Genomic DNA, 27,791 nt, shown 5'->3' with positions numbered 1-27,791 from the left:
CGATTCTCATTGAATCTCTTTTTCTGGTCCTTTTAAACGAAAGCATCGCTTCGAGAAAATGAAATTCCTCTTAAGCGACGCCTTAAACATCGATATTCTCGTCGATGTTGATTGAATGAATAACGAAACGTTTGATATGGCAATCGAGTTTCGAATCGATTTAAAATCAATTCGGAAAGGAACGAACGTATTTTAGTCGTATCTACTATCTATTTAATCGAACCGGATCTCAATGTTTTCAACGACGCATTCTTTCCCTTTGTCTCTTTTCCTCGAATTAAGAAAAAGGAAAAAGTTTAATGGTTCACAGAATGCTTTATCGATCCAAGAATCGTGCTGAGGATGCTTCGAACTGATATTGATAAAAGAATTTATAATCCGTAAGCTAGAACGAGATAATTCCTTTTATTTTGTTTTTGTTTCTTTTTTTTTTTCTTAAACGTGGGTGTTATCTGGTGTACGCTGAAGTTCAATGTTTAAATTTCGAGAATTGAAACTTTTTTTTAACGAACTCTAAGAAACTTATAATTAATTGCTGTTCACGATGAAGTTTGTATGTATATAAAAGTCCATAATTTGATCGTACAACGCACGCTCTAACAATTCTTTTCTGCTTTATTATCTTTCAGGTGTCGCACAGGGTATCAGATGTTACAAATGTGGACAGTACAATGAGGGAGTTGGAAGTATCACGCCTTGCATTAATTTTACCGTTCAAATGGGTTTGAAGGATTGTCCACCTACTTCCGAATGGTGCATCGTAAGTTGAACGTTTCATTAATTAAGCAATAATTAGAGTAGAGATTTATTGACTTAAGACATAATACAAGAAGTATCGATTTAATTTCTTTTATCATTTACGTATACATTTCGTTCCTCGTTTATTTGCTATATTTAATACTATTTCGTTTGCATTCAGCAATAAGAACAAAATTTGACGAGGTACGATTCAAGTGATTCTAACTTACGTTATCACGTTATCATCGAAAAGAAAAGTTAAAATCCTCTTTGAAAATGTCTAATGGCCGAAACGTCGAACGTTAAACTCGCTCTAAAGCCTAACTCGAAACTCGTCTTTGGCATTCGAATGATAGCACTTTCTACTTAGCATTTTTGTTTGCGAATAAACGTGCGGCCTCCTAGCTTGGCACACTTCTCGCGTTTTCTTTCGCCACGGTAAATGGATCGCAACAGGTCGCGAGACGTGAATGCCAATAGAATGAAAAAAGCGTTACTAAACCGTTAATCAGACTTCGAAGCGCAAAAAAAAAAGCGCAATGGTCCTCGTTTTTTTTCCATCTTCTTTTTCTTTTTTCTATCTTCCTTCTTCTTTTTACTTTTTTACCGTTACTCAAAAGTTCGATTTTCTGGACGTTAGTTCGTCGTTCTATCATATTTTCTCGCATCTTCTTCGGAATTTTATCCGCCTGACCAGTCCAATAATTTTGAAACGTCATATCGAATTTCTCCAAGCTCTTCTACGAACAGATACATAGTTACATATATGTGGTACAGTTATAAGTTAGAAAAGGGAGAAGAAACGCGAGAACGTTCTACGAGGAATACCTTCATCATTTCCCATCGCTTCCCTTCTGTCGATCTTGCATTAGCCTTTGACGTTTAATGTCGAAAGCTTTTGAATTGGATCGTGGTTCGTATATATTTTTAAGTTGAACTATTTCTCTTTCTCTCTCTCTCTTTCTCTCTCTCTCTCTCTCTTTTCTCTCTTTTTCTGTTTCTCTTTCTCTCAACCTCGTCACTCTATACATATGTATGTACATACACGTGCACATGCGTGTGTGTATATGTGTATAGCACTAGATAGTCTCTCTTGTACCACTTTCCTTTTATCACCTTTTGATCTGGACTCGTGAGAGCTTTTTGAAATCGATCACGATTCGTATATCTCGTAAAATGGCACATATACATACATACGTATATACATACATCAAACGAACACACTCTAGTTACCGACTAGATAGTATATCTTTCGTATTCTCTTCTTTATCCTTCTCCCATTTCCTTCATCAGTTATCTCAGACGTAGATAGGTATATTCAATTTTGAATTCGACACAATTTTAAACGTGTAAATACGAATCACGGGCAGGAGAGAGAACTTCTTCCTCTTTCTCTCGAGGGAAATGAAGAATGAAAGGAGAAATACGAATTCGCGAGCTTTCGCGGATATAAACCTGAAATTTACTTCGAATTTTCCGGCTCCTTCTCGCTAAGAAAAGTAATCTAGCTTATTAAATCCTTTGATCCTATTCTCCCTTTCTCTCCTTCTCATTCTCTACTTTATTTATATTTTTATTCTTCTTTCGATGAGAGATCGAGAGTACTCCGACTCGTAAATGTGAATTTTAATTCGGAAGGATCGTTTGAAAAAAAAAAAAGAAGCTTCAGAATAACGATTAAAATCCAATCGATCTCAATTTTTAAAAACGTATGCTGTTAATCCATATATTGGCCTTTTAAAAATCGATCGGACGGTTTTTCAACAAATTTTACTTTCTTTAATTAACTTAACTTTTTCTTCTATGATAATATTGATAATAATAATAATTAATAGTTCAGAAAAAAGAATGGGGTATTTCGGTTTATGTATTTTTTTTTTTAAAGAAAGACGGAGAAAGAAAAACAATAAGATATGGCTTTTCTTCTTCAAGTCATATAAATAATATCATTCTAATGTAAATAACGTTCTTCTAACTTCATTATATCGCGGCAAATGTCGCGAAGTAACTCACTCTTTTCATTTCTTTTCTTTTTTTTTTTTTTCTATATATAATATAATGGCGAGTTCTTTCTTCGAAAGAACGAAGAAAAGAGATAGCGGTCGAGAGAATAATTTATGATTTGCTACTTTATGGGAGAGAGAGAGAGAGAGAGAGAGAGAGAGAGAGAGAGAGAGAGAGAGAGAGAGAGAGAGAGAGAGAGAGAGAGAGAGAGAGAGAGAGAGAGAGAGAGAGAGAGAGATGAATTTAAAATTCTTTCTCTTCCCTCTCTTTCCTTATTTTTCATCGAAGGATGATATTAAAAGCAAAGTACATTAAAAAAAAAATAAATAAATAAATAAATAAAGAGAAAGAAAGATCGAAACGGAGAATTCGACTAAAGTCGAAAATCGTTCGTCCTACTGGCAGACGTTTTACCATCTATTTTTTTTTTCTTCTTCAGTAGAACGTCGAATTTATCCCCCACTTATTCGAACTCTCGTCTCATCCTCTCTTTTCTCCATTTCGAGACGGCTGAAAGTGGAAGATATCGAGGAAACTCATTCGGCAAACCAGCGTAGAATAATAAAAAGGTCTCGAAGGAGCGGGAAATGGGCCGGATATCGGGATCAGTAGTCTTCCGCGCTATTGGTCAACCTTACTCAGTTTCCTAGATAAGAGAGATTGCTGCTTTTAAAGTCATTACATACGTACATATAGGTATACTTATGTATGTGTATATATATATATATATATATATATATATATATCTACGTAAAATTCTTTTCTTTATTTTTTACAAAACCTCTTAACAAAGAAAACTTTTCAATCTCTATGTATATGACACAATTTTCATATCTTTCTTTTTATTAAGAATTTTATTAGCGACTAGAATTCGTATGGGTTTTTTTTTTTTTTTAATTGAGATTATTTAAAAATGTATTTAAACGATAAAATGTATAATAAATAAAATATAGATGGAATAATATAATCTATATAATGGTTAAAATATAGATAGTAAAGATCGAATTCGTGACGTACGTAAAATTGAAAAGAACTATATCTAATGGAAGTTGTTCGTTAACGTTCGAATTCTCTTCGTTAAGTTCTTCTTTGATCTTGAAATTAATTGTAAGTCACTCTTCCGGAAGTTTATAATCTTATGTAGGTTTCTTCGTGTTCTATGGAACAAGACGAACAAATAATTCCCAGAAGCGATAGGGTGCCTCGAGCGAAGGTGCATTCGCGTTAATACAGTGACTGCATTATTATGTACGTTCGCATTGCATTCTCGTCTCTGTGCAATACACCGTCGGGTATTCCGGTTTGCCCTTCAAATTAGTGCCATGCGCAGATATCAGACAGGTATTAATTAACATTTAGCTGTGGTTACCGGCCACGGCAGATACCGATTAAGCTTTCCAACCTTCCCTAAGTGCGAATACATACGTAAGTACGTGTGTTTGTGAATAATCGTGTCGAGCATTCTCCTCGTTAACGTTTTAGTTACGAGATTATTTCAGGCTAATCCTCTGTGAACAACGAAATTTCCTATCGTTTTCATTCGACATCGAACATAAGTATAATATATATATATATGTACGTTGACAGTGTTCGTAAACAAAATTTTTTTACAAATTTATTAAGCCTTTTTCCATTGAAAAAGCTTTCTCATTTTCCGATTCGTTAGCCAACTCTGTTGCCAACACCAAATTCGGAAATAAATAGCGTACGCGTCTATATACCCGTAGGAAATTAATTATTGGCACGCGACGCGTCGATATTCGTTCGACATTCGTGGCACGATGTGCAAGTAATTTGATTAGTCGAATAGCGTTCGATCAAGCGACCTCTCTTCCCTAACTCGAGAGATAAGATAGATCATTCTTAATCTTCATCGATCCTTATGCGCTTTTCCAACGATCGTACGATTTTCCTTAGCACGTTTCCTCGTTAATTAAATTTCGGAGTTTAATGCGTTAGACATAAGGAACAGCTCGTAGGATTGAATCCTTAAGATTTCAAGGTTTTCAAGATTTTTTAACGAGAACGTTTTCTCTTAAGATCGAGACGTTCTTTGCGATTATATTAAAAAGAAAAAAAAAAAGAGAACTTTAAATCTTCTGAAAAGAGAGTCATTCCTCTCCTCCATGCGTATACGAAAAATTTCAGAAGCATTAATTACAGTGAACTGGAAAAACCAAATTTTTTTTTATTACACTAGAATAATTCCTCATTTGGAGGCTGCCAAAATCATATATCATTGTATATGTCAAAGTGTATCAAAAATAAGGATCGACCTTGATATAAAATTATTTTCCGTGCCACTGCAAAAACGCATAAAAACCATTGGCATTTTTCATATATACATATATCTGGTGTTTAAAGGGTTAAATGTAAAAAATATTTTCGAACATGAAGCATACATACTTCAAAGCAAATTGTCTCGTCACGATCTTGAATTTATTACGAATATTTATAAAAACGTTTGATACTTGTATTAATCAGGCTGACGTTGATATTTAACAAACAGTAGAATTTTTATTACATCTTTTTTTTTTTTTTTTTACTCTTGCATGATAAATATAATAAAATTCATCGTAATTAGTTTCAACGTTCGTTATAAAAACTATTCTAACTAGGTTCAACTTTTGATGATAAGAAGTTTGTTTAAATTAATGAAAATTAACGCGACTACAATTACTGTATAGCAATCAGTCCAATCCTTAATTGATCGCTTTCATCGATTCCAAATAATTTGCGAATGTTACTAAAAGCTACACGTAGAAAATAATAGGCTGACTTTTCATTCGAATTGGACACGGGGATCGAAATAGATTGACCACATACCTACACGTATACACATCTATTCTATCTAACAAGTTAGTGGCTTTTCGACGATGAAAATGACGGTTACGATCCGTTTTGCATCTGCATAGAGATTGCTTCTTGTGTGCGACGAGCCGCTTAAACCGCAAAAATTTGATATTTGTTACGGTCGATTTTCCTATCCAATCTATGAAAGAAAACGATGCATTTTCTTAAGTAATTATTTTTACGAAAAGGAAACAAAGAGAAAATTTTGTCGAATCTTTTCGAAATTAGATTATTCGAAAATAAAAATTCGATTTTTATTTTCACTCTTATCTTTAGTTTTCTTAATGTTTTATCTCAATGGCAATATGTTGCAATGAAGGTTACCTGACTGTAAGAATTCGTTGGACGTTCGCCAAGGATAAAAAACACATTGTTCGTCATTGTTTAGGTCTTACTAAAATAATTCAGTATATCATGATAATCAAATCAATATATTGTTACGACCTCATTTTGCAATATGCAGGAACTAAGCCTCGTATAGATTAATTTCCATTCGAGGATTCATTTCGAGAATGACCTATAATTCTCGGGCCAATTACGTCATCGATAGAAGTGAATCATATGTATCAGTAAAAAATTATGACGCTTGTAACGTCCTTGAAACAATTTTGAAATAATCGTTTTTATCTCATATATAATATTCATGGATAATCTACTTCGAATCTTTTCTCTATCTCCTTTTCTCTTTTTCTTTTTCTCTTTCTTTCTTTTTCTTCCTAAGCCTTGAAAGCTCGTGTCAAAGTAGAAACTATCGTGGAAAACTGGAGAACATTTTGATCCTCTCGAGTCTTGGCGGAACACGTGGATATCGGATGAAATCCTTGCTCGGACGACATTTTCTTTCTGAAGATTTTTATACCATCTATGAATTGTCAGACCCAAATGTAACGTATTAATATGGACGACGCAAAGATGTATAAAACAGTAGAAATTGTTAATTCTAATATCGACGTAATAATAACTTTTTTTATCAATAAGTAGATTAAAATATATATTATATATCTATATATAATATATATGTGATACAAGAAATATATATTATAATATACATCGATATTATAACATGATGTACATTATAAATAAATTTTACGTATATCATCTTAATGATTATCAACAAAATGTCGAGTTATTTCAATAATATAACCAATCTAAGGATGTTAGTGTGGCTCTCTTTTTCTCTTTCAACAGAGATGCTTTTTCAAAAATCTCTACAGATTATATCGCGTGCTTCCTCGCATAGGACCTCAATACTCTTTTCTACCCTCGGAGAGATCAGAGTAATAAATCGTCCGACGATCGAAGCGTGACGCGCACAGCTGACACGAACTACTAGGATAGGGTGCCGAGGATTATAGTGATAGTCGTGGTGATAGTGATGGGGCGAATCTTGCGATTAAAGAATCCTTTCGCACACGGTCATACGTTCTTTTCTCGAATAAAGGATCGCATTATGTTACGTCGATCGTTTTGTCATTTATCATCCTTTTTTTATTTCTCTCTCTCTCTCTCTCTCTCTCTCTCTCTTTCTCTCTCTCTCTCTTTCTTACTCAAAAATACACGCACATGTAGACGATACTATTCCATGAAAAAATGTGTTAAATTTCAAATCCTATTGTCCCCACATATTTCCAAGAAGGATATTAAAATTTTAGAAGGATCAAGCGAGTGAAAGGAATTTTTGAGAGATAGTAAAAACGAAACGATTTATTGAACTATTTATTCGTCGGTGTACTGTTTCGAGATTAATATCTAGCATCCTAGTATTTTCGATCTCGAAATCCGAAGGAGATAAGCGAGTATGCACTTTGCAACCCATTTTCCACGCGATATTCCCCACAAAGACGTCTTTATTCCGATAATATACCGTAGGCTAAACTTCCGTGAACGGAGAAAGGATTAAATTGAGTAGAAGAGGAACATCTGGGTACGAACTCGCGAAGTCATGAGTCGACCTTAATTTATTTCTTATCTTTCTTTCTTTCTTTCTTTCTTTCTTTCTTTCTCTGTATCTCTGTCTGTCTTCATTCTTATGTCTCATTTACCTCCTTCAAAATATAAAAAAGAAGAAGAAGAAGAAGAAGAAGAAGTAAAGGAAAGAAATTAAAACGAAGTAAAACAATCGTTCGCATTTTTTTTTTTCATTTATTAAGATCCTTCACTTATTTCTTATTTATTTTCTTTTTATCTAAAAAAATGTCGAAGACTCTTTCAAAAAGAAAAAGAAAAAGAAAAAGTATTTTAACAGTTATTCTCTTAACGCGTAAAAAATAAATTAATCCTTTCGTTCGTAGCGTAAAAAATTGGAGGTTCACTTTCTCGATCGTCGAACGATTCATATGATCGTGTGAATATAGGAGTTGAAATAAAAGAGGGAGAGAAAATAAAAGAGATTTTTGCGGTCGTTTTTCAGCTTTTCATCCTCGTGAGTTTATTTAAATGTACGGAGAAGAGAGAAAGATAGAGAGAAAAAGAGAAAAAAAAAGAAAAAAAAAGAAAAAAAGAGAAAGAGAGAGAAAAAAACAAGAAAGATAGGTTTGAGAGCAATTCTCGAGGCAATAAAATGTTATGCGACAAAGAAAGGGAGATATATAGACAAAAAGAGAGAGAGAGAGAGAGAGAGAGAGAGAGAGAGAAAAGAGAATACATGTAAATACGTATATAACAAGTATTAGTCCATAATTGACCTGTTTATCGAACTACGCCATTAATTTCTATGCACCACTAATTTAATCCTTAATTTAATTGTCTCCTCGATTTACCACGCTTTCTTTTCGTTTTATTCTCTTCCTCTCTCTCTCTCTCTCTCTCTCTCTCTCTTTCTCTCTTTCTCTCTTTCTCTCTTTCTCTCTTTCTCTTTCTTTCTTTCTTTTACAGATTTTTTTTCTTCTTTATTAATGATATCGTTCAAGTGGAAAACGACAATATGGAGTATTTAAATAAAACTATAATTCCATCGGTTTTATTCTTTGATATTAATATCGAAAATTAAACGACTCTATTGACGCGAAATAAGAATAATTTTTTAATAAACGTCATTGACCTCTGAAATTTCTTCATTTAATAAATTCCAAATGGACGGGAGATATTAATTTTCTTTTTTTAGTTTTTATTTTATATAGACGAAGTAATCAATCGAACGTGGAAAATATTGAAGTCCCGATTTGAAAAAATAAATAGGTGATAGGTAGAAAATGAGAAAAATCTTTTATCGAATTATAATAAATAAATGGCATTATTAGCGTTAATATAATATCGTCATAACTTGGAGTAATTGTTCAAAGGAATATATTATCGTTATTCGAGATCAATTTCGTCGATGAAAATTTGTGGAAATGTGGCTAAAGAAAAGGATTAATTTCGATAACAATATTTCGATTGTGCGAATCACGTACGCATAATATTTTTCGATTTGTACGTTAATATCGAAACGAAATCGCGATATTTTGACCGATTTGAACGCGCAATATTGCGATACGTGGTAAGAACATTGCGGGAAACAAAGCTATATACTCTTGTACATGTGTACATATGTATATATATGTATATATATATATATATATATATATATATATATACATACACAGTATATGTAAAGGTATATGTACGTGTATCAAGGCACAGCCGTGAAACTATAAACTTATCGAGCACATACACTTTCTTTTTTTTCCCTTTTTTACTATACTATTAATCGAAATTTACGAGGCACACGCGCTACCACGTTATCTCGGCAATAAAACCCACTCACCTGTGTGTAAAACAGCACGTGTATTAGTACAACATATATATTTATATATATATATATATAAAACGTATACATACACATATATGTATATATATTGTACGATTTCACCCTTTATATAGGCTCATTTTCCAGCTGTTCCAAGATCGACCTTTGTTTTCTGAGCCGCTTATGTCAACTGCAAATACTGGGAAACATCGAAATGGAAATAATAAAAAAATAATAGTAGAAAATATGAAAGAATGAATATTTCTAGTTACATACGTCATGTACAAATCTATCCAGGTGAAAATAATATGAAAGGAGAACTCAACGAACGAATCAGGAAACAAACGGGATGAAATAGATGTCGAGGAAGAAATCGAAAAGGAAAAATTTCTCTTCGTTTCATTATCTTTTCTTTTTCTTTCCTCTTTCTTTCTTTCTTTCTTTCTTTCTTTCTTTCTTCCTCTCTCCCTCTCTTATTCTTTTTTATCCAAACTCGTTCGCGGTAGCCCCTAGTAAAGGAGAAATCATTCATTTTTCACGGAAGGGTATCGAGAATTCAATTCTATGTTCCCTTATCGTGATTTCCTCTTTTACTACCACTTCTTTTTCTTCTTTTTTTCTTTTCTTTTTCTTTTTTTTTTTTTCTCTTATTCTTCTTCTCTTTTCCCGAACTTTATATATATCCAATCTCTCGATCGAGATGTGCCAGCATCGGGGCGTAAATCCAACAGCTAGCTTTACCCTCTTCTACCAAATACGTATCCACCTGATTTATTTCTAGGTCGGGCAGTCATATTTTCAAACCGTCTTCGCCGTAAAAATGCCGTACACTTTGGTCCATATATTACATGGCAACATCCGTCGGCAGAGTTACATAAAACGAAATGTTTGCTTCTCTATCTCCGCTTTTCTCTCTCTCTCTCTCTCTTTCGCTCTCGACAAACTCGATCGACTTTCAAAGTAATTTTTTTCTCCTTTTTGACAATTCTCTTTCTCTCTCTCTCTCTCTTTCTCTCTCTCTGTTTCTCTCATTCTCATATACGTTATCATTCGAATCGATCGATACTTGTCATGGATTTCTTTCAATGTAAATTCAAATTTCTTGCTTCTACGATTCTATCTTTTCTTCTTTTATTCGTCTTTTGTTGATCTTACGATATGATCATGGTGATAGGTAAGTGGATAAAAGAAATATTTTGTGAATGGATCTTGGTGCTTCTTATCATTGTATACCTAATATATATACATATGTGTATGTACACACACACACACACACACAAATCTATATAAAGCATATCTTATCGAAGTCGTAGAAGTCACGCGAAAGAATCATAATAGACATGTAGTATAAAGCATCGACGTTTCGAGTTATCACATTCCATATTACTGAAGCACCTGTTCGTCTCGTTTCTTGATGGCTCTCGATAACAGGAAGATCGAGTATATCGATATATATGTCTCATAGGTATGCAGAAAGAGTGACATTACGATAGCTTTGTGTTCAATCGACAATGACAGTGTCAAATCGAAATATGATATCAAAGTGGATCGACGACTTAACACAACACCTCATGAAATTTTCAAATCTTGTTTCTCAAGAAGGAACATGAGAAAAAATTGTCGATGTGTGTCCATATAGATGCGTGTAACTTTATTGTCGTGTACCTGTGATAACGGCAAAGCGAATGATTTTTATTACGATTGAAATCGAATAAAGTGATTCTAAATTCAATGGAGATAGATGTATTGTATACGAATAACACGAAGATAAGGCAGTCAAAAGATAAGTAGCCTTTTGAGAAAAATCCTTGCGATACACCTATCGATAAGAGAAAGTAGCGGTTTTCTCCAAAGGTAAAATGTTTCGGAGCTTTACAAAAGGTGAATAAGAGCAGAAAGTGGAGATAGGTCTTTTACGGATAAACGATTCAAGGTCCTTCCTTTTATCCTAACCAATAAAATAAAATTCTCCTAATACGATCTTTTAGCGATGTCGAAACGTTGTCTTCTTATCTTTTTCTATTATCTCTTCATTCTTGTCTATTTATTTCTCTGTCTCTATCCCTTTCTATTTTTCTATTCTCCTCGATCTCCCATATCTTTACGTCGATTCGATAAATATTCTTCTCCCTTTCTAAACAAAATTTTTCGACGAAAATTATTTGAAGAAGTTACATATCGATATCCTTTCTAGGATAAATTATTAAACGCAATCATACCTTATCTCAAAGGAGATCGAGCCAAAGAAAAACATGTCAATTAGTCAAACTCTTTATAGCTATACACGATAGCCAAGTACGATGCCAAGTTTTCGCTGAAAATTACATCTTTCTCACCGACTTCGGTACGGTTGAAGTAATAAGGACAAAAAAAAAAAGAACGAAGTTACGAAAGTATAGAGAAAATAAACGAGAGAAATGTAAGAAGCTAAATGCATAATAGATTCATTGGTAACATCGTTTTTACACTTTTTCACTGCAACACGAAAGTATGATTCTCGAAACTAATTCGTAATCTCCGTTTCCATTTTAAGAATAAAAGTCTTTGGTATATTTTCCACAACAAGTTTCTTTCTTAAGCGAATTTTTCTTTTTTTTTTTTCTTTTCTTTTTGTTTGTTTGTTTGTTTTTTTTTGTTTAAAATTTTATTGTTGTCACGATCGTATTGAACAAATTTACGTGTAAAACGAAAATCTTATAAAGAAAAAAAATTTCTCGAGACTGTTGTACAAAGTAGATCGTAAAAAAGCGAAACAAAACGAAGGAACTATTATTCTCAAATTATATCTTTTTAATGCATTAAAAGCGGCACACTTTGGGAACATTGAAACAACGTTTGTTGGTTCGTTTTGTTTTTGCGTTAATAAGCGTGCAATTAATTTCCGTGAGCGAAACAAAGTGCTGTTCCATTTTCCGGTCTTTTTAAAATCAACCCGTTTCCTGTTAGCTTAGATAAATGCTCGTGATTACGGTTAAGAGAAAAAATTCTTTTCAACAATTATTACAATCACGTTACGTGCGACGTAACTATAAATACTTTCTTGAATATTTATCGATTATTATTATTATTATTATTATTATTATTATAATTATAATTATTATTAATGTTATATCTAAAAATTATTATGCGTTAAAACATTTAATTACGATCAATCGCTGTGTCGATCATTACTTAGACCATTATCAACTCTATAAAAATAATTACAAGAAGGAACTGTTTGAAATCACGATTAATTACTATTCGATTACTTTATCGATAAAATCGATGCAGTAAAAAAAAAAAGAGAGAGAGAGAGAGAGAGAGAAGAAAGAAAAGAAGAAGAAAAGAGAAAGAAAATTAGGAAGAAAAGGAAAAAGAAAATAAAGAACTCAGGTGAATTCGTTACTTATCTTTTCGAAGAATTCATTATTTCGTTGGGAACTTTTCTTCGTAGTTTTATCGTGCGCACGTACAGATTCTTAATTGAAAATAACCTCGCGACTAACGACGAACAGAACGGAACGAAACGTAACAAGAAATAAATTTCAATCTTGTCGAGCAATCTGCACCGGAGAAATCGCTTTTATCCGTATTTCACCTTCTATATATTATTTCGTATCGGGCGTGACATACGACAGAATCATCGTACACATTCTATACTTTTTTTCCACTGAAAATTCTTTCATTCGCAGAACGATAAATTACTCTTTCTTTTTTTTTTCTTATCCCTTTTATCTCCTTTATTATTTTTTATCCTTTTTTTTTCTTTCTATCTTTTTCTGTCTCTTTCTTTCTTTCTCTCTCTCTCTCTCTCTCTCTTTCTGTCTCTATCCTTTTCTCATTGTTTTCCCGTAGATTTTAAGCTCCTCGGCTTTAGTAAAAGCTTATGATTACTAGGAACGAGTTAAACAAAAGAAATAAGATATTCCTGACGAAAAGTTAGTTAAATTTTCTTTGTTGTCAACTAACGTTACGAATTTTTTTAATTAAATTTAACGGCCACAGGTGTACCTATTAGATACCTACATACGTATACACACACATATATATATATACTGTGTGTGTGTGTGTGTGTGTGTGTGTGTGTGTGTGTGTGCCGCAAGGGAGATCAAACGATTTTTCATCGAAAAACTTTTTTTTTTTTCTATACGTATACTGTAACTTTTTTCATTACATATTTTTTCGTTTATTTTTATTTTTTATTTTGTATTTTTTTTTCTAGATATTTGTTTTTATTTTTTCACAATATATTAATATAAGTATCGACATATAGGTATCACAAACTATTATCAAATGAATAAACGAGGAACGTCGCTCATTGAGACTTTTATAATCGATGCTTCGAGTCGTCCTATATTTTATAACGACAGTCCTAGGGTGTGTCATAAAATATCGTAATATATAGGTATTTAAATGTAGGAAGCACAGAAGAGCACAGCTCGTAACTTTGACAGGTTTATCGCCTTTTCTCTTACAATTGCTTCTCTTTCTATTTTTTATTCTTTAACGAACATTTATCGAGTTATAAATCCGAAGTGATTAGTACTCCTCTCTCTCTCTCTCTCTATTCTATTTTCTTAACACCAAAGCTATTTTCTTTTATACCGTATCATTGTCATTTTATTTCTTCGCACAATTCATCTCTCAAATATATTTAATAAATAGAAGTCGATTTGATATAAAAATAATATACTATAAAATATAAATAATGAATGTGAGAAAATACAAAAGAAAGAAAGAAAAAAAAATCACGATGCGAACATAAAAGGAAACAAAATATCTCAGATTGAAAGATATAAGAAATTATCTTTTAAATGATCGATTCATTTAAATGTATTATTCTACTAGTTATATTATTTGGGCTATCTCTTTTAATATGCTTAGATATTTCTTTTTTGGAAACTCTTTTTAATTACGAGTAAATTTCATTGACTTGACTTATCTTAAAAATCTAAATGATAAGTTAGAAGAGAGTAATATTCCGTTGGAAAATATCGAGTTGCCTATTAAACCATACGTATTCGGAGTAGACGTTTGCCGCGGTTTACCATCGTCGTTCCATATGATACAGATACGGATGTGCGGCTTTGAATATGGATGTGCCTGTGTCGCACATAATCCGAATTCATGCGAACAACGTCGTATGTATGTATTATGCTCATACCTTCTAACGTTTCGTCTCGCCGGAGTCGTTTATAAATGGCTACTGCGAGTTATGACAATATATATATGACAAGCTTTGTAGATATAATATTAACTAACATCATTGCTGATAGTTATAACAGTAATAATAATAATTAGGTGTCGATGATAAGTCGTTTGGTAATCTTGTATTTTTTGTTATTCTAGTTTCTATATTCAAAATCAGAACGGCATAATGATCGATAAAGGAAGAATGATTGAAAATATAAATAAATATCAAATTCATTTAACACAAATAATAGAGACTCAAATAGGAGATTTCAATTTTCTATCGACAATTTTTCATCTTTTATAATTCCGTTATTATTCGTCTCTAAAAGACAAAAAAAGAAATTATGGCGTGACAGTACTACAGTAAATAAAACGTAGCTTATACTTGAAAACTTACGAACTAAACATTTTGGAAAATATGAAATAAGATAAATACTTATATTATATGGGCGTCTAACTTAGAAGTTACAGGACGTTGTAAAAAGTTAACATGGCATAAAAAAGGAGAAATAAAAAATGGCGTGATAAATCTGAAAGAGCTGGTGGTTGTCGTAAAAAAATTTATTGGCGTTCATTGTCGCGAGACTGAGCGCACGAGGAGCGTGAAACGGAACGTAATTAATAAACTTAACGAACCACTTTCGACCGTCGTTGACGCTTGAATGCAATTACAAACGGAATAAGGATTTATCGTTAACACACGTTGTTTCTCTCTCTCTCTCTCTCTCTCTCTCTCTCTCTCTCTCTCTCTCTCTCTCCTTCTCTTCGGTAAGGTATGTCGAGCAAGATTGTGTAGATATATGTAAATACATATAGATATGTGTGTGTGTATATATCTACGTTTTGCATATGGACGAATACGTAGCACATGTATATACCGCAGTGCGAAAAGCCTCGACTAAATATCGATAACATTCTCTCATAAACAAGCATAATATTAACCTCGGGCCGACACGACGTAAAAGCGAATTTTAGTTTTCGTTTGTAATTTCGTTCAGGAAAAAACTTCATTTCTCTGCGTATAACGTAACTACATAAAAACGTACGTACGTATATATACCTACATACATAAGAAAATAGGTAATCGTAGTTAGTAGAAAAGCTTGAAATGGTTTAATCCTTGAAAGTAAATATTCTGAGATGTTATCGAAGCTCGATAAATAACCCGATCGATCATCGATCTCAGTAAAAATCGATGGATAATTTTGAAAAAGATAGAGAGAACAAATATTTATAATCACGCAAGATGCAATTCCGATCTGCATCTTTCTTTTTTTTTTTCGTCTAAGTTACGCTCATTAAACTTTACGTTACTGGTTGCAATGAACCACTACATACATTCATTATCGTAATTGGATAGACATGATGTATGCTTTCGTTTTGATTTCAGTATCAATAAATTCGTCAACAAGATGCTTCATTATGAGTTAACTTTTCTTGGATGATTATGTTAACTAACATACAAAAAATATTCTCATTCTCTCTCTCTCTCTCTCTCTCTCTCTCTCTCTCTCTCTCTCTCTCTCATTAAAATATATATTAACGTCGGATAAAAAATCATACGAAGAACAATTATCCATAAAATAAAAAATAAAAATCTTGTTTCACGATCGTAAGATTTATCGTCGATAAGATGAATATTTGAAAATATCTGAAAGAATCTTTCTTATTGACATTGTCTGTCCGTTCCTTCATATATAAGAACTTTGTCGACGGAAAAGTTATTTAATTTCAAAGCGAACAGATGTTACACAAAGAATAACACGAATGTCTCCGCATCTTTTTCCTACGATTTGTCAGAAAGTGACTGATATCTCTCTGTGATTCGTGAGATAAAAGCCAGACTGAATACGAAGAAGATGATATTCTTCATTTTCATTTAAATCCTAGTTCTACTACAATCAGTTCGCATAGTTTTGTCGCGTTTATATTAGGAAACATAAAATTCGCTTGATTCTTCGTCGTGAAAATGATAAAAGAAAATGTGTTCTTCGTTTTATCGCATCCTATAGAATCTCTCTCTCTCTCTCTCTTTCTCTGTTTCTTGCTTTGCTCTCTTTTTTTCTTTAAATTTATAAGAAGAAAAAAAAACTATTCTAACATAGAAAGAAATGGAAATTTGGAGGAAACTCGTTCGGACTTTATTCGTATTTTATGTTCCTTTTCTGCTTCTTATTTTCGACGATTTTAAAAGTAAGAGAATGCTTTTTCGTTCGTTCCAAATATCGTTTTAAATCTCAAAGCATAAGAAAGAGAGAGAGAGAGAGAGAGAGAGAGAGAGAGAGAGAGAGAGAGAGAGAGAGAGAGAGAGAGAAAGCTTAAGTCCATAATTCCGCTAAACTTTATATAACGATGCTTGTTGCGTGGTTCGAATACTTCCTTGCATACCACGAAACTTACCTCGTCGAGTCATGCAACTTTAGGAAAACAGATTATGGCAACGGTCGTTTTAAGTAGAGAAAAAGAACTTAATTGATATTCTTGTCAAGTGAAAAAGAAGAGTTCTAAGAGAATTGTATCTTGCTTATTAAATCGTAAAACATATTTTATTAAATACGATCAATGGATCGTTTAGAAATGTTCTCATCTCGCTAGAAAAATAAAATAATGAATAATGTATCATATAAATATTATTAGAGACATTATTTATTTTTTTTTCGATACCGAAGACCGAATGAATTACATAAGCCGGTGATTATTGAAAATGTTTTAACTCGAATATTTAAGAGAATTCAATTTATCACGTATTCGGTACAGCAATGTCGCTATGAAACTTAATATAAATATTTTAATAATAATATATTTTGATTTTCTACTTAACACCACTTTCATAATCCAGTTTCATAACCAATTCGCATTTCGATTATTGAAAATAAAAAAAGAAAAAGAGACAAAAATTAATAAAAAATAAAATCGACAAGATTATAGATACAGAACGTTCAAGCGATGTAGATAGAATAGTTCGGTGAGTATATAGCCGATAATAACTGGAGAAGCAAGTAACAAAGATTAGAGAGTAAGAAGAAAAGAAAGATGGTGGAAAAAATCCGTATTAAAACTATCCATGCGAAAACGTAGTACGTAGTATGTAGAGAGTGTCGTAATTCGTCTTATCCCGAGGACTGTCATCATCTTTGCCCGTTGGCATGGTTACAATCGTGATCCCTATTGTCTATTTTTCTTTTTTCTTCTTCTTCTTCTTTTTTTTTTTACTTTCTTTCTTCTTTCTTCTTCTTTTTCCTTTTTTTTCTTCTTTTTTTTTTTACCTTCCTTTGTTTGCCACCCCGGTAGAGTATTTGCGGCTACGAAGAAGAGAACACGAAGTACGATAGACGAGGAAAATGTCTCGATCGGTGATAGGTTAGTTCGTTCGAGCTCAAAATCTCTTTATCGCGACAATCGAGTGGAAAAAGGAAGAGAACTTTCTTCGCTCCGATGCGTAAATTCTTCGTAGAATGTTGTTCGTTTGTCGACGCGAAAATCGGGATAAGAAAATGGCGATATCGTCTTAACGCATAATAAATTTCACGACACGAAACAAAGATATTAATCTATTATATCGGAAATTTGGAAATTTTTAACAAGCTAACAACGAAAATGTAATTGTTTTTAAACAGGGAATTTCCTTGAGGAAAGATATTGATCTCACGTTGATTTATCGATCCTTTGAAAATTTATAATATTCCATTATATAAATTTACATATAAGTTAGAGTAAGCGTATTTTAAGATCAAATATGAACATAAGTATTATGTTTACTTCGAGGATCATTGGTTGAGAAAATCAAGTTGGAATTATATTCCAAATTGAAATTTCGAACTCGTTCGGAACGTAAATCGATTGTAATAAGAAGCGAATGAATTTTTTATTTCAAAGTACACGTAAACGTGTACACGATGATTTCTTTACAAATAGATTTATGGACGAACTCTTGTTTTAATAGATAGTTAAATTAACCGTATAAGATCGATGCGTTTAACTAAGAAATAAGGTCGCTCTTTAAAATTCCATCAAGAACAAGGATAGAAAGGAAAATAATATAAACCAATGAATACTTTCTCAAAGGAACATTGAAAACTTTGTTAATTTTTTTTTTTTTTTTTTTTTTTTACGTAATAAAATAACAATGATGATAGTTAAAAGCCGATCTAATAAACATCCGGGACTCAAAATTTATTTAATTTTATCTTATCCACAAAATATCATTTAACTTTTAAACTTCTGTCTTTACGATAACTTTTTAAATTGAAATATTATAAAATTTTAAAGAAGCTTGTTAATAATATATAATTAAAGTTCATTAAACACTATGATGTAATAATTACTTAATTCATAAATTTAAAACAGTTTATATCTCAATAATTCTTTCATTCCAGTGTTCAATTAAAAAGCAATCTGTTATGTTACCTTTAACCTTTTAAATACCCTAAGCGTGGTAACGTACTATGCATAGCCAAACGCGTAGTATCACCTATGCAAAAAGCGTGTGTTTACACGCTCTAATTCGTACTTGAATTAATTATTATAGGTAATTAATCAACATTGTCAAACTGTGTTTCGAATTAAACGATATGAAAAAAGACTATTAAGTTAATCTATATTTTCATTAATGTATTTTTCTTAAAGCTAATACTTACATTCAGTTGCAATCATTATTGAATTTTTTACTTGTGATTTAACGAGCATCATTGAAAGAATATTATAGGATTTTTTTGAAGGATTATTAATATATTTTTAAAGGATTAATATGCGTGTATAAATCAACAAGTCACTTTGTTTTTATAAATAAATAAAAGTAAAAATAACGTTACCACATTGTGAAGAAAAATAGTCGCGACAGGTATTTCGAATACCTCGAATATCTGGAAATTGAACGAGATTTGCCGTTGAAATCTTGGAGTGTAAAAACGTGTACCAGAATGAACGATCGGATTACTATCTTTAGATGCAGACATTTTTCTAATTTGTAAGAAACCGAGAAAAACAAGAAGAAACGTTTAAGAAGATGATTTGGTATTTTTTACAGTGAATTTCTTTCTTTTCTTTTTCAAATAACGTTTTGTGAAACTTAATCTGATGCCAGGTGATATTACAAAATAAATCAAAGTTACGTTAATGAAATATTCAACTTAAAAAAATGCATTGATAGGATACTCTTTGTCCTTGATAATCAAAAGAATAGAAAGTGAGAATTCTGTTGTATTCTGTGTGTGAAAATTTTGATACATCTGTATAAAATTCAAATATCGTAACAAGATTTTATATTGACAGTGGACAAAGAGAAAGATAGATGGATAGATGGATAGATGAAAAGAGAGAGAAAGAGAGAGAAAGAGAGAGAAAGAAGGGATGGGAGGGAGGGAGAGAGGATACACGTCATTCCAGTAGAAGGTAGGTCATCGATTCGCAAGCATATTTCAAGCTAGTCCGTAAAATCGACAGGCCTATACCAATGAAATTCTATATAAAATAATTTTGCAATTAGTAGAAGGAATAACACACTCGTTCGTTAATGAATTATTTCGAAGGGTGTTATTAATTATACCGATGGTAAGGAAATTCATGAAATCATTTCGATGATGAAGGTATGCTTACTTTGGTACTTAACTAATCCAAAGGAAGAAGTTAAATCGTTGAAATTTCTTTGAAAGGATAGATCTTTCGTTCTTCATTTTTTCTCGTCTTCTCTTTCTTTTTATTTTTTGACGGTTCGAAACTTTGGCACTAATCCGTGAAATCGAAAAGTTTTTCGAGACTATTAGCCGAAAGATCGAAATTGACGTTTTATCGATTGTAACTTGTTCGGAACTTCTACTTCCGACGGTGTCATCGTATGCAAGTTTTGAAAAGCTTCATCGGTGAGAAAGAGAGAGAGACTCGACAATGCGAAGTTACTGACGGATCAGTAAAGAAGAGAGAGAGAGAGAGAGAAGGGAAGAGAGAGAAAGAGAAAGAAAGAGAGAGAGAGAGAGAGAGAAGAGGAAGTTTAATATGCACGGAATAGCAAAGAGATAGAGGGTTTAATATGTACGACGTCCTGAGGGCGTTATAATCGCGAAATATCGATCTTTAGGCGTGTCTACGTATGGTCCATATACACTTTGACGAATTTCAAATTCTACTTGGTCGTACTTAGGTTTGACTTCGACATTTCTTATCGGTCATTTCGTAGTTACATATATCGTCTGTTATATTCTCGTTACACGAACTATACGTATCGATACGTGTCCTAATTCAAGTTCTATTTTTAATCGAACATAAACGAAAGAAATTGTTATCGTAATAGAAATTATATCCCGAACGAATTATTATTTCTATTATTGTGACATTATGTAATTTCTTTGAACGATTATTCCGTTTTGTCGTTCTATGTTAAGGTAATTAGATAGAAGAGAAGAGATATTTTGTCATGAGGATGAGAACAACGAAAGGGTGGTTTTAACTAACAAGCGGTATTAGTTTCGAGACGATCACGAGAAGGAGAAGACGGGCCGATGAGAATTTCTCAAGCAAGAGCCTCTTTAAACGGACCATGCTACTTTGCACGAAGTGCATGGAGCGAAATAGAATCTAATCTCAAGAGAGGAATACAAAGATAGAGATAGAGATAGAGGGAAAGAGAGAGAGAGAGAGAGAGAGGGAGAAAATAAATTGTAAATTGCAGGAAATTCATAATTGAAATCACGGCTCGTTGGTGATTCTGATCGAATAACTATTTTCACATCGAGTTTTCCAAAGGAAAATGTTTGACCCTTTGAGAATTAAATATGATCGTACGCTCGTTGAATTTGAAAGTTTTTAAAAAAATTTTTCAATCCATTCTTTTATAGCGAGATTGGTTGTTCGTTCAATTAAAAGAAATTATATTTAATTTATCGTGTAAAAGTAATTTTTTTTTTTTAGACGAACAGTGAAATTTGTAATACGTTTAATTGCAAATTCGATTAATTAAATTAAAAAAATAAAAATAAAATAATTTCCTTTCGTTCGGTCCGTGCATTAACTTTCTTATGAAATCATTTATTTATTCAAGTACTTATATAGTTTTTGTTTCATTTTCTTTTTTATTAATTATTCGAAGTTTATTTCGATAACCAGCGAACAAAGAAAACACCGTAAAAACACGCATACATATTATAAACGTAGAAATATTCATATTAAATTTTTTACTCGATAGTTAGAAAAAATTTAATTTATCGTACGCAAACACCCATATCTCCTTCATTTCATAATATTGTTTTGTCTCATTACTAATATCGTCACGTTTTTCGAAACTTACTTTTCTTCTAATTTTGAAATCTTTTATGAAGGATTTAAAGAAGGAATACACGTGTTTGCGTAGTTTCAAAATATTTCGCAAAAAACTATTAAATGAAATTAATCCTTTGTTTCTTTTTCCTTTTCTTTTTTTACAGAAATATGTCAGCGAAGGTTCGACGGTACGTGATTGTGTCGAAACGTGCGTGGAAAAAGGTAAGGAAAAAATTTCATTCATTTTTATATTTAAAAGATAATCGTCTGATACTATTATTATTTATTATTATTACCAACAATTGCCAATAAAATTTTTAACGAGAAGCTTCAATGAGTAAAGTGAACAAAATCTAAAGATTGATCGATCGGTAATAAAATATATACTTTTTACGATCGAAATTATATCCTTATTAATTATAAATTATTAGAAAATATTATTTAATCTTTTATTTATCTTATATTTATCCTGTCGTAAAGATCATAATTTGATAAAAGAATTAATAACAAATTGTTCCTCTTGTCACCGTTTCCACTTGTAATCGCATCTTTTCTTCAATCTTCAATCTTCTTATTTTTTACGATCGCTATAACGCAACTTATTCGTGGGAGGAAAAATTTTTGGCAAAAAATCCATTTTCTCTATGATTCAAGCGGAAAAAAATTTTGTCGCAAAAAGAAATAAAGCAAAACGACGTGTCGAATCGCACAAACATCTTCGTTCTCTCTCTTTTTCTCTCCCTCTTTTTCTTTTTCTCGTTGTCAACACGTACCTATGTATCTTACTGTTTGTTATTCTTCTCTTTCTCACAAACTCCATGACCAAACGAGACCAAAACAAAATGATTTCTTACTATGTCTCGCTACGCGTAACTTTTCTTTGAATATTAAACGAAGAAAAAAAGAAGACAAACAAGCGAAAGACAATATAGTTGATACTTACTCGTATTATTTCTTTCTAACAAAATCTTTTTAACTCGAATTTGAGAGAGGAGAGAGAAAAGAAAAAAGAAAGAAAACGGGAAAAAATATTTCTCACGTTAGACGTAAATATTAAAGAGAAGAGATTAAGATAGGGACAAAGAGAGAAAGAGAAAGAATTTTCTCTCTCTCTCTCTCTCTCTCTCTCTCTCTCTCTCTCTCTTTCTTTCTCTTTCGAACTTTTTTAAATTACAAATTTTGAACGTCACCCAATGGCGAATCTAATGTAGCGAAAAATTCCACTTGCTGTCGACGTGCAACCGGACGTCGAAACTTTCTTGGCAACAGCTTGTTCTCCTTTGTACTTAATTCTTAATTTTCTTTTGATCCTCTTTTTCTTTTACTTTGTAAAAAACAAAGAATCATTCTTCGGATATGTTTATTTTTTTAATTTTCTTATCGACGTTCGATTATAATAGTAGTTGGAAAGGAAAAACGATTTGATGTAAATGCGTTAAAGAAATGTATATACTTGCGTAACTAACTACGTGTTTTGAAATTTATTGAAATGTAATCCTTTAAGCCCTACCGACTTAAATCCAGAAAATTTCGGACAGAATAAGGATATATGTGTACGTACCTTAGGGATGTGCGTAATGCGATTAAACTAAGCGAACTAATCCAACGTAGCCGTCGTTTCTAGTCGTCGAAATGAACTCTCGGAAAAACGACTAAAGTCAGACGAAACTTTTCTAATCCTAATCCTGTGTCATTGGCATAGAGTATCTACATATATATATATATATATATATATATATATATATGTGGTACATGATATGATATAAGATACACGAACGTCTTTTACATAACTATCCAACAAAATAGAAATATATATAACATTTGTTTATGCATTATAAAAAGACTATAGTGTTTGGGATTTATCATACATGCAATTTTCAGACAGTATGAAAAATTCGAGAGAAAAACATAAAGCTAAACTCCCAACGTTTAGAGATGTTTCAACCTCTTTGTTTCTTGTCAGATTTGATACCATTGATATGTCATGGGATTATGTAAAACTTAGAAATGCAGTCCATGTTTATGATAATATTTTTGTTTAGATAATACGGTAAAATAATAGTAAGAATATATTCACTATAATTGAACAATTTAACATCTCTCGCAAGCCACTGTATATAATAAAAATAATCTGAATATGTACATACATAGATCCAAATTAATAATGGAATTATACAAATTTATGCTAATATCTATTCCGAAATGTTTTTAGAAAAACGAATGAATCACTAGTCGCAAATTTCTGAATGAAAGAATTTTTCTTTTTTCCTTTCTTCTCTCTCTCTCTCTCTCTCTCTCTCTCTCTCTCTCTTTCTCTCATGCATACACTTCTTAAATCAAAAATAAAAGAGATCATTTTCATAGAACAATTTTTTTCTCTTCCGTGTGACCAAAGTCGAATTTCCCAAAAGGTTCGAAATGCATTCTACTCGTATTGCTTGTAAAATTTTTACAAGTAGTAGAAAAACTTGTCGTATCCTATCCAAGGAAAGGGAAGTGTGCTCTTATACATATTACACGTGAAATAGATAGAAGAAGAGCGAGCACAGGTGCGCAGAATAAAACGACTATGTTACGTGGAAGACGTGTAAATATATAGGTATGCATGTATATATTACGTGGTAGTAGTAGTAGTAATACTAGTAATAGTAATAGTAGTAGTAATATTAGTAGTAGTAGTAGTAGTAGTAGTAGTAATAGTAATAGTAGTAGTAGTAATAGTAAAGAATGCATTACGAATATTGTGGCGAGCCACTGAAATCCTTGAACGTAAGCAGATTTATTCTCTTTCTTGACCTCTCATTTTCTCTCACTTGTCTATCTTTTTCTTTTATATCTTTTTCATTTGAACTTCGTAGATTAGCACTTAACAAACATTAAATATTATATATTTTTAGTATTACATATATTATTATATATATATCTTAAATATTGCAAATTCTTTCAATTAATATTTACATTTTTTCTTATCTCATTTTATTTTACTCAATTTTACTCTTTAAATTTTTACATGGAAATTATCAAGCAATGAAAAAGAAAAAAAGATTATATATATATATATATATATATATATATATATATATAACATTAAACAAAACGATGTTATCTCTGCAAAATCAGCAGCTGTATCAGCAAGATAGTATTTTCTTTTCTTCAAGCTTTCTTCCCCAAAAGTAGCCATCTACTAGGGTAGATTTTTTGCGATTAGCTCATAAATTTCCAATCGGTAGCCAATTGAATATGTTCTTTCTTTCTCTCTCTCCCTTTTTTATTGGTGTCATACGTTCGAAATTGCCGATATTGCTCGAGCATCGACGAATGGCCATCATTGATTTCTGATCGTGTTTTGCCCGCATATTTTTCTCTTTCTCTCTCTCTCTCTCTCTCTCTCTCTCTATCTTTCTCTCTCTCCAATTCTTTACAAGGATATAGATGTAAAAAATAGATGAAGAGAGATGGAAATAAAAAAAATGAGAAAATCAAATGTATAACAAGTTTTGATTAGAGTCTTATCAACAAATATATAATGTCCCTTATAAAAAGAAAAAAATGAAGAACACATTGAGAAACATTATTGACAAAAAACATTTTTTATTTGCGGTTTTAAAAAAGAGATTGATGAAAGAGTTTGCGGATATATCGCAATATCAAAAACCATGAGTAAATAAATACTTACTTATTTACATGGTTCAAACAATGCCTGCAACGTATGAACGTACGCTTGCTCGCTCGTACGTTTCACAAAAAAGATAGTGTTTTTCTGGCTGCTTAGATACTAACTTACTTCGCTTATCTTTTATCTCGACTTCTCTTTTGTTTCTTCGAAGGATAAACTTTTTTAAAGGAGTAACTTTTTCAAGATTTATCTCTGTATTAAAAATCCATAGGTGTTTTCTGTTTTTCATTGTTTTCTTTTCTTCTTTTTTTTTTAACATTATAACGATATGAAAAGTATTATATTTTTAAGAGAACGATTTTAACATTTTTCGAAAGAAAGATGGTAAAGGACTTGCTTTTAAAAGAGTGTATACACACACACACACACACACACACACATATATATATGTATTTGCTTATCTAGAAAATATTTTCAAACAATTTTGTAAAAAGAAATAACACGAATAATTTCCGAAGCGTTTGATATTCTACATTCGCGATCGAACGAATTTTGAAGTATTCAAATTCATAATTTTGATAATTTATAATTCTTCTCATTGATAATTTCAAAGTACTATAGAAATATCTATCGCCATTTTTACGAGCGCGTACACACACATACGTCGGATTATTCGAAAGTTTATTCCTATAAGAAAATGTCATATACAAGTCCTTTCTTATCCTTAATGCTTGGTTACTAGTGACTAGAAAGGATCATAGTTTCTCGTAGACAAATTTACAAGAAACTGCGTTATCTTGATCATCGCAAGAAATTATTACCCATTATCTTCGACCTTGATTACTATGCTTATTCAGCACTCTATCTACATCCTTTCTACATCCTCCTATCTACATCCTTTTCCTCTTCTCTTTATATTAATATTCGCGATAAATTAAATTCAACTACCACTCTTACAATCCTCTAAGCCACATGGGAATATTACCTGTTTGCGAAACTCATAGTATATTAAATCGAAACAACGAGGATACGAGAGCAATTGAAATTGTTCTGCATTCGAGTGTCACTACTCTTTCTCTTTTCATTATAATTTAACGTTCGAACGATTGAAGATAATTTTAAAACATAAAATACTACAAAAAAAAAAAAAATACATATTGATATTATATGCAATATTTTTCATTTAAAAATAATTGTCGAGAGATTCTTAAGATATAATCGATATCTACATATACTCAAGCATTTTTTAATCCGAATTATTCAAGCAATTCCGTAGATAGATGAATACATAGGTAGACAGAAAGAGAGAGAGAGTGTGTGAGAGAGCGAGAGAGAGAGAGAGAGAGAACTGGTCTAAATTTCAATAGCCAGAGCGAAACGATATCCGGATTTCGAATGGAATCCGTATACTACTTCGAATGACATTCCGACGGTAAATAGACATCGAAGGAAGATGTGCATATCGATTCCTCGGTCGATGGTAGTCTAACTACGCCCAATGACTATGTCATTCGTCGTTCAAATATAAACACAACACATGAACATAAATACACTATTGCAGCTAGCGACTAGTTTCGTCCTACTTAATTACGAGACCGTACGAAATGGATTTGGTTGTGCAAAGTTACTGAATGATATTTCGATCTTCGATTCATTACGAACGCACGAGGATCCGTTTGTTAATACGGAGAACGCGTACTTCGTTAATCTCGATCATTATAAAAATCTCTTTCGTATATATCAGAATCAGAATAATTATACGAAGGTATAATCAATATTGGCCATATAAGAATCTAATCATCAATCTACATATCTAAACTTATCTCGATAAAAATAAATGTCGTGCTTTTAATTTGTCAAATAAATGATACGATTTCATCTCATGACACTTCTTTCTTGTTTAATACCTTTCAAAGACTAAAATATATCACAAAGATTAAAATTGTAATTCAAAGATTAAATCGATTAAAATGTGCTTATATAAATACCTGTAGAAAGGAAAAATCAGGAAAAAAAAGAAAAGAAAGAAAGAAAATATTCTTTTACAAGAGTAAATAAACGTTCCCTTCACTTTGTATTTTTACAGAGGCTTGGAGTACGAGAACGTATTGCTGTCAGCAGGATGGTTGCAACTCGGGTCCGTCGTTGACCTCTAGCAGCAATGGTTACGTCGTTGTTCTCACGTTGACGATGCTCGCTCTTATTCTTGAACGAAGTCTTCGTGGCTAATACGTCCTGACGCAGGATGTAAGGAAGCCGTTTTACACGGCTCCAGGATCGTCGGCTGCGGCCAGTTTTGGAAACGCGACCATCTTCCTTCCTTCGACGAAAGGAATAACAACAACAACAATAACAACAACATCAGCGGCAGCAACAATAACGACAACGACAACAACAACAACAACAACAACAATAATAATAGCAGCAGCA

The 27,791-nt window shown here is 32.0% G+C and overlaps 1 protein-coding gene across 2 annotated transcripts in view; it reads left to right on the top strand.

Moving 5' to 3' along the window:
• Positions 1-27,791, top strand: part of LOC122631239 (lymphocyte antigen 6D) — a 61,247-nt gene that overhangs the window by 32,444 nt on the left and 1,012 nt on the right. For both annotated transcript variants that reach the window (XM_043816668.1, XM_043816666.1), the window contains 3 exons: positions 630-760; positions 21,910-21,967; positions 27,448-27,791. The exon at positions 27,448-27,791 is cut by the window's right edge and continues 1,012 nt beyond it. In XM_043816668.1, the coding sequence (XP_043672603.1) occupies positions 630-760; positions 21,910-21,967; positions 27,448-27,590 (332 nt within the window). In that variant the 3' untranslated portion in view covers positions 27,591-27,791. The remainder of the gene's footprint in view (positions 1-629; positions 761-21,909; positions 21,968-27,447) is intronic.

This window comes from Vespula pensylvanica, chromosome 8, assembly GCF_014466175.1.
Source record: "Vespula pensylvanica isolate Volc-1 chromosome 8, ASM1446617v1, whole genome shotgun sequence".
In the NCBI taxonomy this organism is placed as follows: domain Eukaryota; kingdom Metazoa; phylum Arthropoda; class Insecta; order Hymenoptera; family Vespidae; genus Vespula; species Vespula pensylvanica.
The sequence above is the reverse complement of the archived record's forward strand: the minus strand, read 5'-3'. Positions and strand labels throughout refer to the sequence as shown.